The 17,840-nt window shown below is 43.8% G+C and overlaps 1 protein-coding gene across 1 annotated transcript in view; it reads left to right on the top strand.

The window, feature by feature from the left end:
- Nucleotides 1–10,932: 10,932 nt before the first annotated feature.
- Nucleotides 10,933–17,840, top strand: part of LOC137253747 (dynein regulatory complex protein 11) — a 30,118-nt gene continuing 23,210 nt past the window's right edge. The window contains exons 1-2 of the mRNA XM_067791178.1: nucleotides 10,933–11,825; nucleotides 11,889–12,114. Of these exons, the coding sequence (XP_067647279.1) occupies nucleotides 11,001–11,825; nucleotides 11,889–12,114 (1,051 nt within the window). The 5' untranslated portion in view covers nucleotides 10,933–11,000. The remainder of the gene's footprint in view (nucleotides 11,826–11,888; nucleotides 12,115–17,840) is intronic.

The following is a 17,840-nucleotide window of genomic DNA, read 5'->3' as shown; positions in this document are numbered from 1 at the left end:
CATACTTTCGATAAGTCACAGCCGCGGATGTTTTCCCAAGTTGGTTGGTTGGTTGCTGTGCTGCCCGGCTGTGGAGCCGGGCCCAAGTAGCGCTCTAGGCGCCATTTTGATGCACTTTCTCCTGGAGCCAATTATATTTTTAGGCTGATGTACCCTGCATATTGTTTTACTCAAACCACTTGGTTAAAACAATATACCTACTGATGTCCTTGATGCGGCAGTTTGATACCGCCCTTAAGTCCGGCAACACATAATTGCCTAGAGTTCGGGACCGAAATTTCGTGAGGGCTGGGCACTCGCAGATGAAGTGAGTAACCGTTTCCTCGGCACCCTCCCAAGTACTGTGATGCTCCGAATCCCAATCCGCCAACAGAATTGGCCTAGCTGGTCTTGGCTTGGCCCTAACATTATTTAAAAATCAATCTGCATTGATTTTTTTTTTTTTACGTTTTTTGAGGTTAAGGCCATACCATGACCACTTGGGCCAATTCTTATAGCGTATTTGGATTCAGCACATCTAAATTTATAGAAAACATGAGTCGCAATTAGATCAGTTTTTAAAATTTTTGTTGTGCCAGAAAAATGAATGTGCTAAATTTCGGAAAATAGAAGGGATGCGAACAGAGCAATTATCTGAGTTGAAAGAGCATAGTGTTAATATAATATGTAGAAAAATGTTTACATTAGAAACTAATTCTTCTAATTTTGAGGGAGCAATACACTTTGAAACTCGATTTCCCAACATTTTCATTTTGGCACATTCATGCTTCTGGCAAGCAGGCGACGATATATATAACTTAAGCTGTTATGCCCGTATATTTGTGGTAGCCTATAAAATTTGACTTAGAATGTTATGGCTTGTATACATTTGCCGGATATACATAGATCTGATACGTACTGGTAACAAGCACCATTAATGTGGAACCTACGCTTTTAACACCAATCTGCCTATGATCCGCCCCTGTTGAAACTGCCAGTTTCCTTGGACTCCCGTTAGAGGACTTTGATGACAATTTGCCAGCTCACTACCAGTGAGCTGCAATTATTCACCTTTTAAGGTTATTCGTGGACTAACCAAAAAATGAGTATTAGTGTGTATGCAAACAAAGAATATCAAGCACTTTAGAGGATATTAACACACATTTACATAGTCATGCTTCGTAAAATGAATAACCGCTCATAAACCACGAAGCAGTTCAGTACTCAATTGTCTTATCGAGCAAGAAAGTCAACTGTGTTATACGAAAACACTAATTGGAATAAGTAAGACTAATAGCAAAGACTGATTCAAGAATAAAGATGTTGCATGCGCGAACTTCAGTAGAAAGCAGCGGAGATTCACAAAATTCTAGTAGGTCACTTCCACCACACCAAAAACTTTAACATAATTTAAGCACACTAAATATACTGACTGGAGTTTTAGCGCTTCCCAAGGCAGTCGGTTCTATGTACCGGACCGACTCGGGATTTTTCCCGACCAAGGACTGTCATTTCAGTGTGACCCCATTTAATTTGTTTCGTCCCTCCCACAAATTGTCATCCTCCCAGCAGCTCCTTGCAGCAGGACTGCTACATATTCTCTTACTCCGGGAAGGTATCGAACCCAATCCGGGTCCGTCTCCTGACCCCGGTCCTGAGAAATGGTTTTGCTGCATTTGCCAGAAAAGAATCTTTTTAGGACGGTCATACTCTGTTCAGTGTGTCTCGTGCAAGGGATGGTTGCATCGGACAGGTTGTTCTGGGCTTGATCCCAAAACCCGACGTCCACGTAACTTTTATAAATCTTTTGTGGCTCCTTGCTGCTCACACCCAAGGGCGTCCCGTAGTCTACGCCTAAGCGTATCCCTACTACCTTCCAGCAGCTTCGCTGCTCAGCAAGCCACAACAAGTACCCGCTGCTGCTCGCGCCCCACGGCGCCAACAACTCAAACAGCTGATACCACTCATAACTACTACCTTCGTAGTAGAGCTGGTAGCAATGCTGAGCATCAGCACCTGCCCCCGTCTTCTTCTCCCCCCCTCTTTTCTGGCAGCAATCGTGCAGGTCAGGGAAACAGACTCTTAGTCCCTGCCTCCGTTTGCACCGTCTGCCAGCACAGAATATATAGGTTTGCGACATCCGCTCAATGCAGCTCCTGCCTTGGGTGGTGCCACTTTCCTAGATGTTCTGGTCTCCGCGACGGCAACCCCTCGACGGGTTTCATCGCGCCATGTTGCCAAGTCGCAAACCCAAATCATCCGGGTACCCCAATGCTTGCCCAAGGGCGCCCAGTCCCAAGGCCACAACAGCAATTGCGTCCTGGCCTTCCACAACCTAGGCGTAGTCACCCGTCACTTACCCCTAGAGTGGCGGCGTCACCCCTCATGCACTTCAGAATTCTGCAGTTCAACTGTAATGGACTAACTGGGAAGATTACGGAGATAGTCGATTTCATGAAGCGGCACAACATCCGCATTGCTGCGATTCAAGAGACTAAACTCACAGCAAGATCTGCATTGCAGACCTGCTCTGGTTATAATGTCCACAGGAAAGACCGCGAGAGCGGAAATGGAGGCGGCCTCGCGTTTATTATACACCACTCTGTGCAATATTATATATTTGATCCTGGCATCGACCGCAGGGACAATGTCTTAGAACGTCAAGGCCTATCTGTCCGGTCAGGCGATGCAAATCTAGAAATCATCAACATCTACATCCCTCCTGTCACCTGTTGCCCCAGTGGATACCGCCCTAATATCGAGGCCTTACTCACTGGCAACAATCGCATTATCTTAGGCGATTTCAATGCCCATCACGCCCTTGCGGGCGGACAGTAGGGGTGAGATGTTGGCGGATCAAATAGACGAAACGACGTTCTGCACAATAAACGGAGACGCCCCCACACGTATGGTAGGAAGCTGTCATAGCTCGCCAGATATCTCAATCGTGAGCGCAGAACTCGTAAACTGCGTCAACTGGCAGCCGATGGTAACATTGGCATCCGACCACCTGCCCATACTTATTTCGTTCGAGCGTACCGCCGACTTCATCGTCACCGAAAAACGCACTTTCATAAACTTCAAAAAAGGAAAGTGGGAAGAATATAAATCTGCAACAGACAGCAGCTTTGCTGCCCTCCCTATCACGAATGATGCCCGCCAAGGGGAGCGTGCCTTCCGTAAGGTCATTGAATCCGCCTCGGCACATTTCATTCCCGCCGGGAGAATTGCCGAAATCCGGCCCCACTTCCCGGCGGAGGCCGCGAGCTTAGCGAGGGAACGCGACCTTATAAGACAGCTTGATCCAGGCGACCCCCAAATAAGGGATATAAACCAACGCATCAGATTGCTTGTGGACGAACACAAGCGGGCGAAATGGGAAGAGCACCTAAGAGGTTGTAACCTCTCTACCGGTGTAGGTAAACTTTGGTCCACCGTAAAGTCCCTATCGAATCCGACTAAGCACAAAGACAAAGTTTCCATCGCCTTTGGCGATAAGGTGCTGTCGGATGCGAAAAAATGCGCGAGCGCGTTCTGCCGACAATATATAATGCATCCTACGGTCGACAAAGATAGACGGAGAGCCAATAGACACGCACATAAACACAAACTCAGCGCGTCACCAATTACCATCACCGCTAGAGAGGTTGAGGACGCCATTGGTCGCGCTAAACCATCCAAAGCAGTGGGCCCAGACGGCATAGCCATGCCGATGCTTAAAAACCTAGGGAAAGAAGGTTTCAAATATTTAGCGCATGTCTTCAACCTGTCTCTTTCCACCTTTGTCATACCCGAGAAATGGAAAATGGCCAAGGTGGTCCCGCTACTAAAGCCTGGGAAACCAGCTAACGTAGGTGAGTCATATCGTCCGATAGCTCTCCTATCGCCAGTGGCAAAGACGCTTGAAGCCATTTTGCTCCCTTATTTCAAGCAAATTTGCAGCTAGCCCCTCATCAGCATGGCTTCAGAAAACTCCATAGCACTACCTCCGCGCTAAATGTTATTAGCACCCAGATAAATTGCGGTTTGAATCAATATCCCCACCATAGAACAGTACTCGTAGCGTTAGACCTATCAAAAGCTTTTGATACGGTCAACCATGGCTCGTTACTGCAAGACCTGGAAGGGTCTACCCTTCCCCCATGTCTTAAAAGGTGGACCGCAAATTATCTGGGTGGTCGGCAGGCATCGGTGCAATTCAGAAACGAAACATCAAAACAAAGGAGAATAAAACAAGGGGTGCCACAGGGTGGTGTCCTATCCCCGCTTTTGTTTAATTTCTACATATCTAAGCTACCTTCACCACCGGAAGGAGTCACAATCGTTTCTTACGCCGATGACTGCACAATAATGGCCACAGGCCCAGGCCCAGAGATCGATGAGCTATGCAATAAAATAAACGGCTATCTCCCTGATCTCTCCAGTATTTTCGCCTCGCGAAACCTGGAATTGTCACCGACTAAATCTTCCGCGACCTTATTTACAACATGGACGCCCCAAATGTCGACCATATTGAACATCCACGTCGATGGCACTACGCTACCGGCTGTCCTACACCCCAAAATCTTGGGTGTGACGTTTGATCAGGATCTACATTTTGGTGCGCACGCAACCGCAATTGTTCCAAGAATTCAGAGCCGTAATAAAATCCTCAAATCCCTTGTTGGCAGTACCTGGGAAAAAGATAAAGAAACGCTCTTGACCACATACAAAGCAATTAGCCAGCCGATTACGTGCTACGCGTCACCCATATGGTCGCCAAGCCTAAAAACCACCCACTGGAAGAAACTACAGGCCTGCCAAAATACTGCTCTCAGAATCGCCACGGGCTGTCTTCTTATGTCCCCAGAACACCATCTGCATAATGAGGCGAGAATACTCCCCATCAGGGAGAGAAATGAGATGCTGACCAAACAGTTTCTGTTGAATACCCAGAAACCTGGGCATCCCAACAGACATCTGATTGACGAACCAGCACCCCCTAGTGCCCTAAGGAGTCATCTCCGTGAGCATTTTGAGGAAATACGGCACCTGAGAACCCAGCCGTATGAAGCGAAAAAACACAAGCAGGTCCTTGGTGAACTCCATAGACAGGCGTCGGACCTTTATGTCGGGAATTGCCCGGTGAATCCAGTACTTGAAGAAAAATATCCAGAACTCGCAGAAGAGGAACGCATACTCCCCAGGGAAACGCGTGTCACTCTTGCTCAACTTCGTTCTGGATACTGTAACAGGTTAAACTCTTACCTATCCAGAATCAACCCCGACATACAAAATGTATGCCCCGCTTGCAATGTGTCCCCACATGACACCAACCATCTCTTTAATTGTAATGTGGAACCAACGCCTCTAACACCCCTTTCCTTATGGTCCACCCCTGTTGAAACGGCAAGTTTCCTTGGACTCCCGTTAGAGGATATTGATGACAATTTGTGATCGGTCGCGGCTATTAGGAGGGGCGAGCATTGCTACAACAACAACAACAACTGGAGTGTTAGAGAGTAAAAATTAAAATTCTGAACAGATTGCTGAATAATTATTTGTACATACTTGTTAAATAACAAATACAGACAGTGGTAGGTTAACAAATTCTGCTGTGGTAAGTGGTGAATGTGACCTACTAGAGGTTTTGTGAAGCTTGCTTCACACTATTTTTCGTCCCTGCAACATCTGTATTCTTCAATCAGTTGTTGTTGTTGTTGTAGCAGTGCTTCGCCCCACCTAACAGCTGCGACCGATCACAAATTGTCATCAATATCCTCTAACGGGAGTCTAAGGAAACTTGCTGTTTCAACAGGGGTGGACCATAATTAAAGGGGTGTTAGAGGCGTTGGTTCCACATTACAATTAAAGAGATGGTTGGTGTCATGTGTGGACACATTGCAAGCGGGGCATACATTTTGTAGGATAGGTAAGAGTTTAACCTGCTACAGTATCCAGAACGAAGTTGAGCTAGAGTGACTCACCGTTCCCTGGGGAGTATGCGTTCCTCTTCCGCAAGTTTTGGGTACTGTTCTTTGAATACTGGATTCACCGGGCAATTCCTGGCATAAAGGTCCGACGCCTGTTTGTGGAGTTCACCAAAGACCTGCTTGTGTTTTTTTTTTGCTTCATACGGCTGAGTTCTCAGGTGCCGTATTTCCTCAAAATGCTTACAGAGATGACTCCTTAAGCCCCTAGGCGGTGTTGGCTCATCAATCAGATGTCTGTTGGGATGCCCAGGTTTCTGGGTATTCAACATGAACTGTTTGGTTAGCATCTCATTTCTCTCCCTGATGGGGAGTATTCTCGCCTCATTATGTAGATGGTGTTCTGGGGACATAAAAAGACAGCCCGTGGAGATTCTGAGAGCAGTATTTTGGCAGGCCTGTAGCTTCTTCGAGTGGGTAGTTTTTAGACTTGGCGACCATATAGGGGAGGCATAGCACGCAATCAACTGGCCAATTGCTTTGTATGTGGTAATGAGCGTTTCTTTGCCTTTTCCCCAAGTACGGCCAGCAAGGGATTTGAGGATTTTATTACGGCTCTGGATTTTCGGAACAATTGCGGCTGCGTGCTCACCGAAATGTAGATCCTGATCAAACGTCACACCCAAGATTTTGGGGTGTAGGACAGTCGGTAGCGTAGTGCCATCGACGTGGATGTTGTAAATAAGGTCGTGGAGGATTTAGTCGGTGATAATGCCAGGTTTCGCGAGGCGAAAAAACTGGAGAGATCAGGGAGGTAGCCGTTTATTCTGTTGCAAAGCTCATCGGTCTGTGGGCCTGGGCCTGTGGCCATTATTGTGCAGTCATCGGCGTAGGAAACGATAGTAACTCCTTCTGGTGGCGAAGCTAGCTTAGATTTGTAGAAATTAAACAAAAGTGGGGATAGGACACCACCCTGTGGCACCCCTTGTATAATTCTTCTTGGTTTTGATGTTTCATTTCTAAATTGCACCGATGCCTGCCGGTCCACCTTTTAAGACATGGGGGAAGGGTAGACTCTTCCAGGTCTTGCAGTAACGTACCATGGTTGACTGTATCAAAAGCTTTTGATAGGTCTAGCGCAACGAGTACTGTTCTGTGGTGGGGGTTTTGATTTAAACCGCAATTTATCTGGGCGCTGATGGCATTTAGCGCGGTGGTGGTGCTATGGAGTTTTCTGAAGCCATGCTGATGATAGGCTAGCTGCAAATTTGCTTTGAAGTAGGGGAGCAAAATGGCTTCAAGCGTCTTGGCTACTGGCGATAGGAGAGATATCGGGCGATATGACTCCTATGTTAGCTGGTTTCCCATGCTTAAGTAGCGGGACCACCATGGCCATTTTCCATTTTTCGCCTATGACAAAGGTGGAAAGAGACAGGTTGAAGACATGTGCTAAATATTTAAAACCCTCTTTCCCTAGGCTTTTAAGCATCGGCATGTCTATGTCGTCTGGGCCCACTGCTTTGGATGGTTTAGCATGACCGATGGCATCCTCAACCTCTTTGGCGGTGATGGTAATTGGTGACGCGCTGAATTTATGTTTATTTGCGTGTCTGTTGGCCCTCTCGTCTATCTTTGTCGACCGCAAAATGCATTATATATTGTCGGCAGAAAGCGCTCGCGCATTTTTTCGCATCCGACAGCACTTTATCGTCAAAGGCGATGGAAACTTTGTCATTGTGCCTAGACGGATTCGATAGCGACTTTACGGTGGACCAAAGTTTATCTACACCGGCAGAGAGGTTACAACCGCTTAGGTGCTCCTCCCATTTCGCCCGCTTGTGTTCATCCACAAGCAATTTGATGCATTGTTTTATATCCCTTATTTGGGGGTCGCCGGGATCGAGCTGTCTTATAAGGTCACGTTCTTTTGCTAAATTTGCCGCCTCCGCCGGGAAGTGGGGCCGAATTTCGGAAATTCTACCGAGGCGGATTCAATGACCTTGCGAAAAGCACGCTCCCCTTGGCGGGCATCAGTCGGGATAGGGAGGGCAGCAAATCGGTTGTCTGTAAAGGATTTGTATTCGTCCTACTTTCAGTTTTTAATGTTTATGAAAGTGCGTTTTTCTGTGACGATGAAGTCGGCTCGAGCGAAATAAATATAGGCAGGTGGTCGGATGCCAATGTTCTGCGCTCACGATTGAAATATCCGGCGAACTGTGGCAGCTTCCTACCATACGTGTGGGGGCGTCCCCGTTTAATGTGCAGAACGTCGTTTCTTCTATTTGATCTGCCAACATCTCACCCCTACTGTCCGCCCGCAGGTTTGAATGCCATAGATCGTGATGGGCATTGAAATCGCCTAAGATAAGGAGGCAGGAGGGATGTAGATGTTGATGATTTCTAGGTTTGCATCGCCTGACCGGACAGATAAGCCTTGACGTTATAAGACACTGCCCCTGCGGTAGATGCCGGGATCAAATATATGAATTGCACGGAGTGGTGTATGATAAACGCGAGGCCGCTTCCATTTCCGCTCTCGCGTTCTGTGGATATTATACCCAGAACAGGTCTGCAGTGCAGATCTTGCTGTGAGTTTAGTCTCTTGAATCGCAGCAATGCGGATGTTGTGCCGCTTCATGAAATCGACTATTTCCGTGATCTTCGCAGTTAATCCGTTACAGTTTAACTGCAGAATTCTGAAGTGCATAGTGGGAGACGTCGTCACTCTGGGAGTAATTGACGGGTGACTACGCCTGGGTTGTGGAAGGCTAGGACGCAACTGCTGTTGTTGCGCCGGCAAACGGTGCAAAGGGAGGTAGGGACTAAGAGTCTGTTTCCCTGACGTACACAATTGCAGTGTAACCCCATTTAATCTTCAATTAGTCTTTGGTAATAGTGCAATAAAATGAATAAAATCATCTTCTGACGCTAGCAACACAACGATGTACACGAAACTAAACTGAATACAGCGCCAAAGTAAAACCGATAATAAACGAAGTATACCGTGTATTACACACGAAATCAACGTGCTACTGAGTTAAGGGCGAATTAATGGTGACTTATAACCATAAAGCCATAACCAGATAAATCAGCTGATCGAACCTACCTTATGGAAAGGAATGTAATCGATTAATGGTGCCATACCATAACGCTAACGCCATAGACAATCAGTTGGTTTTTGTTTTCTCGCCATATCCATAACCTAAAAATATTTGAGTTGGTGAATTTAATCACTTTTTTTTAGATTTTCTTTATTGTTTTGGATACGGTATGACTAAGATACTTATTTTTTGTGGAATATGTTTGTAATTTTTTGCGTTTTCATCATTTTTATGAAATTTTCACGATTTTTAGGTTAAGGCACCATTAATCGATCACATTGAGATGGTTATGGATATGGGTATGGTTACGACTATGGCGTTAGGGTTAAGGAAGTTTAATTTGACTTTTAAAGCGACTATGACGTTTATACTCAACAATGTCATATATGTATGAGACATATGTGTTACGGAGCACTCGTATGTATTTTCTATTTTATGAGCTAATCACTCATAGTATTTGTCTGTACTTGACTAAGTACACATTTAGACACAATTTTTTGGCAATTACTAATTTTATTAGTACTCAAAGAAGATCTCTGCTCTCTACCTCTGCACCACGGCTGATGGTTAGCATATCTAATATGAATAATGCCCGAAGTTATACCAGAAAACACTGCGAATAAGGAAAGGTATCAAGATCGGGGGCAATAAAGACGTGCTAGTATCCAAATTATCCCTGAGGATGGAAAATACATTTATCAACCCGGCTATGCTTAATAAATGGAGCTTAACGGTTTTTACTGTCCAATAAGTAGCGCCAGTCGCTTCTTCCTTGGGCTAACTGACGCTAATCGTCAAAACCAAAAGAATTTAAATCATTTTCCACCTTATCCTTCCAGTGAAAAGGCGGCGGCACTATTCTTCTGCTTCCGTAGGCGGGTCGAATAATAACACCTTCTTTGCCGGATCATCACCTTTCATTCGCATAACATAGGCTAGCCAGCATAGCCGCTGCGTTTTCATTGGCTGGACTAGGTTGATGTCGGCACAAATCTTGTGCCGGAAAATTACGCAACTTCTCGTCCCCATTCAAGCACTTGGGCGAAGAGTTTGTAAAATCCATACACAACTTTATATTAAATATTGTCAGGCGTTCGTAGATATTGCCAACGAATTGATTGCTTGATACCTAGTAAATTTACCCGTCGAACAGATATTGCCAATCAAATCCCAGAGACATCTCATGCTAGAATTGGCAAGCGCCATCTTTTTGTCGACATCAAAGCAGCCTTTGACAGCGCGAAAAGGAACTGGAATGTCCTTGCACACCTGCGTCAGCAAAGGGAAGCGTGCGATTTCTTAATCTGGTGCTGGTATATCGAGCAGCAGAACTGGATAGCACAGAAACGACCCAACGACGTTGACAAATATTAACTCGAAATTGTGGAGCTAATCTATTTGAGAACCAATAATAAGACACGGCGGATGACGGATGATGGCCCTATTCGCGAAAACATATGAGCAGAATTTCATGAATTATGTAGCTGGTGTACTCGTTTCACCTTCCATCTGCGTCAAGGAAATGGAAGAGATTGTGAGTAAAAGATAAAGAGCCGTAGATGAGCCATCAAGTTGCACAAGATGTTGTTGTAGCAACGCTTCGCCCCATTCAATAGACGTAACCTTTCAAGAATTTTGATCAAAGTCGTCTAACGGATTAAGCGGCTGAGTTATGTCTGGCCGGCTCTGTGGTAGTGCCGGAGGTATTCCCTTATTCGTCTGGGAGCCGGTACTCATCAAGAAGAAAGCTGCTATGATGCATCCTTTGTTTGAAATTCAGCAGGAATTGATTGCTTTTTTACCCCGACTTACCCATCACTACCCTTTGCGGCCTTGGCGATACTAGAGTTATTTAACACGATGGCATTTCCATAGTTGCTAGCGTTGTCATGACTAAACCATTTTCGCGAGGTAAACAATCTCTTGGTGGTGGCCAACAATAACCGAATTCCCCAACAAATAGTCGTGCTGAGTATCCTTAAACAGTCGCACAACATACCAAAAACCCGCAATGTCCAATCACTACTACAACGAGCTCTGGCATCAAACGCATCATGAAGTTGAACTTTTGGCCCTCGCCGATGAGCAGCAGGGACAAAACTTTGAGACTACACTTGCCGCTTTAGCAACCGCGCTACCAGATGCAGATACGACAATGGAACCAAAGAAGCTTTTGCAATCCTCTGTCTACGAGTTCTATTTACGCTACATCGGTATAGCTAATCGCTTGGAGGAGGTATACGATAACATGATACAGCCACAGAAGCGACTTTTAGTGCGTAAATTACTTGATGCTTGTTTGGGTCGTGTTATTGAACTAAAACATGATCTCGTCAATATCGATTTGATGGAGTTTAGTTATAACGATGTCGTTGTGGGACGACTTCAACTCACGCCCATCGATACAGAGCTTAAAATACCACGATACTTTCTACGCGAACGTCAAAAAGAAATCGAGCAACGTAATCGTATTATGCATGAAATTCTCATCAAATTAGGTTGGCTAGAGGAGCATCCGAGTGAGGAGAAGCTAAGTGAAATCGAAGCAATACGCTTGTTGCAAATACATGAAAGAGCGCGTCAGGGGCGTTTACGTGCACATTTTATGAAGGAGATACGTATGCTTAAGGATAAGGGTAAGACAGAGGAGAAGGGTAAGGAGCGTAGTGATATGGGTTTGCTGGCTGCAATGAAAATACAAAAAGTTTGGCGCGGTCATACGGCACGACGCGTTACACGTAGACGTAAGCAGGATGAAATGATTTTAATTGGTATGGTACCACCAACGGCTGCCATGTTAAAGAAGCGTGCCGAAAAGGAAGAAAAGTTGAAACAGGTCTATGTGTAGAATTGATTGGACTTCATGTGTTTTTTTTTTTCACTTTCCATTTGTTTGTAGATTTTCGAGCGTCGCTATGCAACCCAAGCAGCTTATAAGGATATGCTCGAGGCTTCACTTACTGCTGTTCGTGAAGAGATCAAGTGCAAACAGGGTGCTACAATAACCGAAGACATAGCTGATGAATTACGCGCTTGGATTAAGGATTGCTATGAGAAAACTGGCAAGTTGCCTGAGTTTCCAAGTGAGGAACAAGGCGGCTCATTACATATTTTCAGTCGACCAGGTAAGTGGTTAAATTAATTACTTTTGCGTCGGTATATTCGAACATAAAATATAACTCAGACTAGAAATATAAGCTATTTACGAGTGAAGGAAAGTACTCAGCATATACAGTCTCTAACGTTAGACATTTTTATGTACACTGAAAGAAAAAGACTGGTAAAATCAACCGAAATACGGGTCAATTGAACCAAAATGTCTGTCAATTTTTATCCATCGTAACAAGATGTTGAATCAACTACGCACAAATCGTTGATTCGAAATTGGCCGTTTTAGTAGTCAAATAAACAAAAAAGTTGTTCATTATACTTTACCCATAGTTTTGTTAAATTAATAACTTTTACTGTCACACTAAGAATACCAATCAAAACTGTTAATATGAAAGGGATTTCTGTTCTTTGAAATTACCAGTGCAAACTGTTAAATTAGCAGATTTAATGTTAAGATGAGACTAACAGCGAAAGCCGTAGAAATAACAGAGATCTTTTCTATTCGAAATAACCAGCGTAAACTGTTTAATTAACATAGTTTATTGTCGAAATGACACTACCAGTGAAATTTATTGAAATAACAGATATTTTTGCTTTTCCTACATTAATAGCATAAGATTTTACAAGGTATTTGTTTAACCGGCTTTAGGTCCAATTTTAAGTATTAAAACACCAAAAATTGTTTTTTCTTTAGTTTACCAATATATTTCGGTTACACACGGTAACCGTCTTCAGGGCTTTGAACTATAAACAAATTACAGAAACATAAAATAAAAATACAATTGACATAAAAAATTGAACAAACATGAACATTTCTCTACATACATTATTTTACACGTCTTCGCTGTTTAACGTGGAGCTAGTCACTGTCCGCATATTGGTTATCAAGAGTTTGTAGTAGCTCGCGCAGTTATCAATGTCCGTTTTGTAATTCATTCGTATGTTAGTCGGTGTGTTTAAAATATGAAGTACTTCTAAAGTCAATCTCTTATTATATTGTTTCTCTTCCTGAAGTATTGTTGTTTGGTTAAAGTTCGGAGAGTGGTTTTTCGTCGTACAGTGTGTCATAAGTGCTGTTTTTTGGTGAGTTGCTTCACATCAACAGAGTTTTCCTCCTTAAATACCTACCTTAATACCTGTGGAAAAAGTAAAAGCCGGATAAATATATATTTAAATATATGTGACCCGGTCTATGAAAAGGCGGCTTATGACTCAAAAAAGAAATTGCGAGAAACAGCTGTTTTTTTTAGGCATAAGCCACCTTTTCATAGGCCGGGTCACATATATTAAACGTGTTTTTTTTTTTATTTGTATAAATTACACATAAGTACATTTCATTTCTAATGATTTTATTGCTATATTTAGTAATATTAATTAAAATAATAATAACTTAAATCTGAATTCAAAAAAACAAAACTTGTTCCGAATTACCATCGACAGCTTTGTGCGAAAGTATGTTGCCATATATGTAAATACGTACATATGTGAATACATATGTAAATACGGATGCCTGCTACATATATATTTGCTACATATGAACATATTCAGACATACGTTAGTACATGCTCTAGCGCAAATAACGGCACTGCACCGTCTGTTAAACTTTATTTCAACTTTTTCTTCAAAAATGTTCACCATATTGTTATATTATAATTATGTATATTTATATTTGTGTACGCGCATTTGATATAATATGTTTCCATTTTCTTTGAATTTAATACAAAAGCCGGAGAAATAAGTACATATGTACATACATATGCATGTACTTACTAACCGAACTTCAATTGGGCGTACATCAATATGCTGGCACACATTAAACATTATACACTCTAATACTTTGTTTTATTAAACGCACTTTCACCAAATTTTATTTTTTATAATTTATTTAATTTATAGTTTTGTACTTCGTAGTAGTCACGAAACTGATTTTCAATTCTTTCAGTTGCAGCTCATTCTCAATTTCTTCTCTCGCATGTAGAGTTTGCACACTTGATTGTTTAGAACAAAACTTGTAGTATAAATGTTTGACGTAGGATAGGATAGGTTAGGTGGTAGCTGCCCTGATAAGGATAGCTCACTTGGACAACACGAAGGTCCGTTGTGATACCACATACACCAAAAATAACGGTGACCTAGATCCAGCTACTTAGAGAATCGTTGGGTAGCAACGATAAAGCTCCGAATGATACCGATCTCAACTTTGGATATATCCTCGGGAGATCCAAGTGAGTCGCGACCGAAGTACTTTCGCCTAATTCTGGCAAAAGCTGGACAATCAAGCATAAAGTGATTTGGTGATTCCACCTCATCATCCTCCATACAGCTGCAGCAGGATGGAGTTTCCAGTATATTGAGACGTACCGCATGGATACCCATGGGACAGTGCCCTGTCAAAACCCCAATGACCATTGATAGGTGAGCCTTAGTGAACCCAATTATTTCAGCAGACCTCCTGCCATCCACTTTCGGCCAGAAAGATCTTGCTACCCTGCAAGACGTGGTATCCGCCCAACGTTTGCTGAGCTGATTCGAGGCCCAGCTATGGAGGAGCAATCCACAGGTGGCCAGCGGGATCCCGAAGTCCCTACAGCCCTCTTCATCCGGTTCAGTTGTACCGATGCGGGCTAAGAGATCCGCTTGACAGTTACCCGGGATATCACTATGGCCCGGGACCCAGATAATCTTAATTGTAAAATAATTCGATGCAATCGCAAGCGAGGTCAGGCACTCCCATACCACCCTCGATCGCACTGTAGTTGAGCTCAAGGCCTTGATAGCCGATTGGCTATCAGAGTAGATGTTAAATTCCCTAACCGTGGTAGCACTGGATAGCATTCCATCCACCGCATCCTTAATCGCAGCAATTTCCGCTTGGAATACACTGCAGTGATCAGCCAACTTAAACTTGCGGCTTAAATTTAGCTCTTGACAAAAGACCCCCCCACCAACCTTTCCATCCAGCTTTGACCCATCCGTGAACAAGTTAACCGGTCCCATGCCCCAGATAATTCCTCTTCCCCAATCCTCTCTCTCTGGAATAACTGGGGTGAAGGTTGTATAGGGAGCTGTTATCGGCATACAGTAGTCCGTTCTGTCCGGGATGAAGTCGAAACTGGTAAGAAGGCTAGAGTGTCCGCGGTCAGAAAGTCTATATCCCATATCACGAAGCCTGACCAACGACCTTGCCGCGGCCGCCTTTCCCGCAATATCTACTGGGTATATGTTCAGCATGACGTTCAGTGCCAAGGTAGGCGTTGTTCTGAGAGCGCCACTGATACCGATCAGCGCCGTCCGTTGCACTGACACTAACATTTTGGAGGTGCTCGCCGTGTCCAGTGCTTTCCACCAGACCAGCACCCCATATAGCAGAATCGGTTTGACCACCATCTCATAAAGCCAGTGTACTATTCTTGGCGAGAGTCCCCATCTCTTTCCGATAGCTCCTCTGCAGCAGTACAAGGCAATGGCGGCCTTCCTGGCCCGATCTTCCACATTGGGTCTCCAGGACAGTTTCTTGTCCAAAACAATCCCCAAATATTTAACCCTATCAGAAAGTACCAACGGTACCCCTCCAATCGAGGGAGTTCTGAAATCGGGCACCTTATATCTTCTTGTGAAAAGGACCAATTCCGTTTTTCCCGGGTTGACCGCCAATCCACATGATTCAGCCCATCTAGCCACAGTATCCAGGTAGCCCTGAAGAACATCGCGCAGGGCGCCCAGAAATTTGCCTCTGACTAGGATAGCGAGGTCATCTGCATAGGCAACCACCCGACAACCATTGGCTTCCAGCTCCACAAGAAGCTCGTTGACTACCACAACCCAGAGGAGAGGAGATAGGACACCCCCCTGTGGCGTGCCCCTGCACACCTTCCTCTTAATTATGGCCCCTCCCCACTCCGCTGCGACAATTCTGCCGCATAGAAGTTTGCTAATAAATTCAACCAGAGCCGCCTCGACTCCTAAACCCACCAGAGCTCTTTCGATTGACCCCGGTAAGACATTGTTAAAAGCTCCCTCGATGTCTAGAAAGGCACCCAGAGCATACTCTTTGTGTTCTAGGGACCCCTCTATTTGCTTTACAATCGAATGGAGAGCCGTTTCCGTCGATCTGCCCTTGCAGTACGCATGCTGTGAAGCCGACAGTAACCCCCGAGGTATCCTTTCCCGTAGGTACAGGTCAATCAACCGCTCAAACGTCTTAAGAAGAAACGACGAGAGACTGATTGGCCTGAAATCCTTAGGTGATACATGAGAGCTTCTGCCGGCCTTCGGAATGAAAATAACCCTAACCGTGTGCCAAGACTTCGGGATATAGTTAAGCCTGAGGCAGTTAGTATATATGATGGCCAACCAGCGGCAGGAAATCCCCAAAGACCTTTGAAGCTGCGCAGGAATGATTCCATCCGGGCCCGGAGACTTATAGGGCTTGAACGACCCTATAGCCCAGGTTATCTGACTTGAATGTTTGACGTAACATTTTAAAAAGAGAACTTGTAAGTTATAGAAAAGTAAATAATTAAATCGCAGGAAGGTAATTCACCACTGGAGTAACTTTACATGTAATTCGGCAAGTTTAATTTTCGTAACACTTTATGTTGAAAAGATTCCAAAACAACTCATACTTTTTTTTTGTCGGAAAAATCAACATTAAAAAAGGATGTTTTTTATTATCTTACTAGCGGACCCCGTTGCACTTCGTAGCAACCAACCAAAAAAAGAAATGAAAGATTATAAATTTTTTTTATGAAATGAATGCATTGTATTTCAAAATTATTAATGTCAATCCAAAACATTTGGATATACAATATTTTTAGTTTGCCCATTGGAAGCGAGCACAAACAAACAATTTGGTGAAAAGCACGGCTCCTCCAAATTTAATCCGCATATTTGAAGCGTTTGCCCTTGTGCCTTATTGATGGACATAACAAATGATAGACGCACTTGGAATTGCAAACGCTTAAATTCAAATGGCATGTCAGTGGAATACGTGGTATGAGTACAATTTCATTTTTCGCTGTTCCGGTCAATATTGTCGCTTCAATTAAATTCGGTATCAATTTTTTTACTACTAATCTTGTGCCGTTGCACAGTTTTGGGGCATTTAAATTCCGCAGTAAAATAATTTATGAGCCAACCTTTAAATTCAAATAATGCGGTGGCATACCAGGTGGTTCCAATGAATTCAAAAATTCAATTGGATAATTCACTGCATTCATTGCGCTATCAACGGATTTATATGATGTCACTGCACCTGGCAATTTTTCTTGAATCTGATAATTGATTGCATTGACGTGTAAATTTTTTGGTGTCAGTATTGCGCGTTCTCTCAACCAATTGTGGTTCCTGTAATTTTGAACAATATTTGGAAACACACTTTCAATCAACTCTTCTGTTGGTTGGAGAATGGTACAGAAATTGTTCGGCAATGTAATCAATCCATTTGTATTATCGACTCGAACTTTTCCATTGCCAATATCTAACAATTGCTTCGAGAACCGATCTGCAGATTGGTCGTTGTGGAATTGAACGCGCATATTTATGTTCAATGGCAATTTTTGCACATGTCGCCACAGAAGAGAAGACTTTAAACATGCGTTGATCTCATCCGCCGGTGTTGATCGTGGAACCACAGACAATATTTGTCGAAAATCCCCTGACAATATTAATTCACCACCAAAAATTTCATGGCAATCTGTTGAGCCGTTCTCGAGTTATGGAGTGACAATCAAAATGTACA

The sequence above is a fragment of the Eurosta solidaginis genome, chromosome 1, assembly GCF_040869045.1.
Source record: "Eurosta solidaginis isolate ZX-2024a chromosome 1, ASM4086904v1, whole genome shotgun sequence".
In the NCBI taxonomy this organism is placed as follows: Eukaryota; Metazoa; Arthropoda; class Insecta; order Diptera; family Tephritidae; genus Eurosta; species Eurosta solidaginis.
This window is presented reverse-complemented; position numbering and strand designations above follow the sequence as displayed.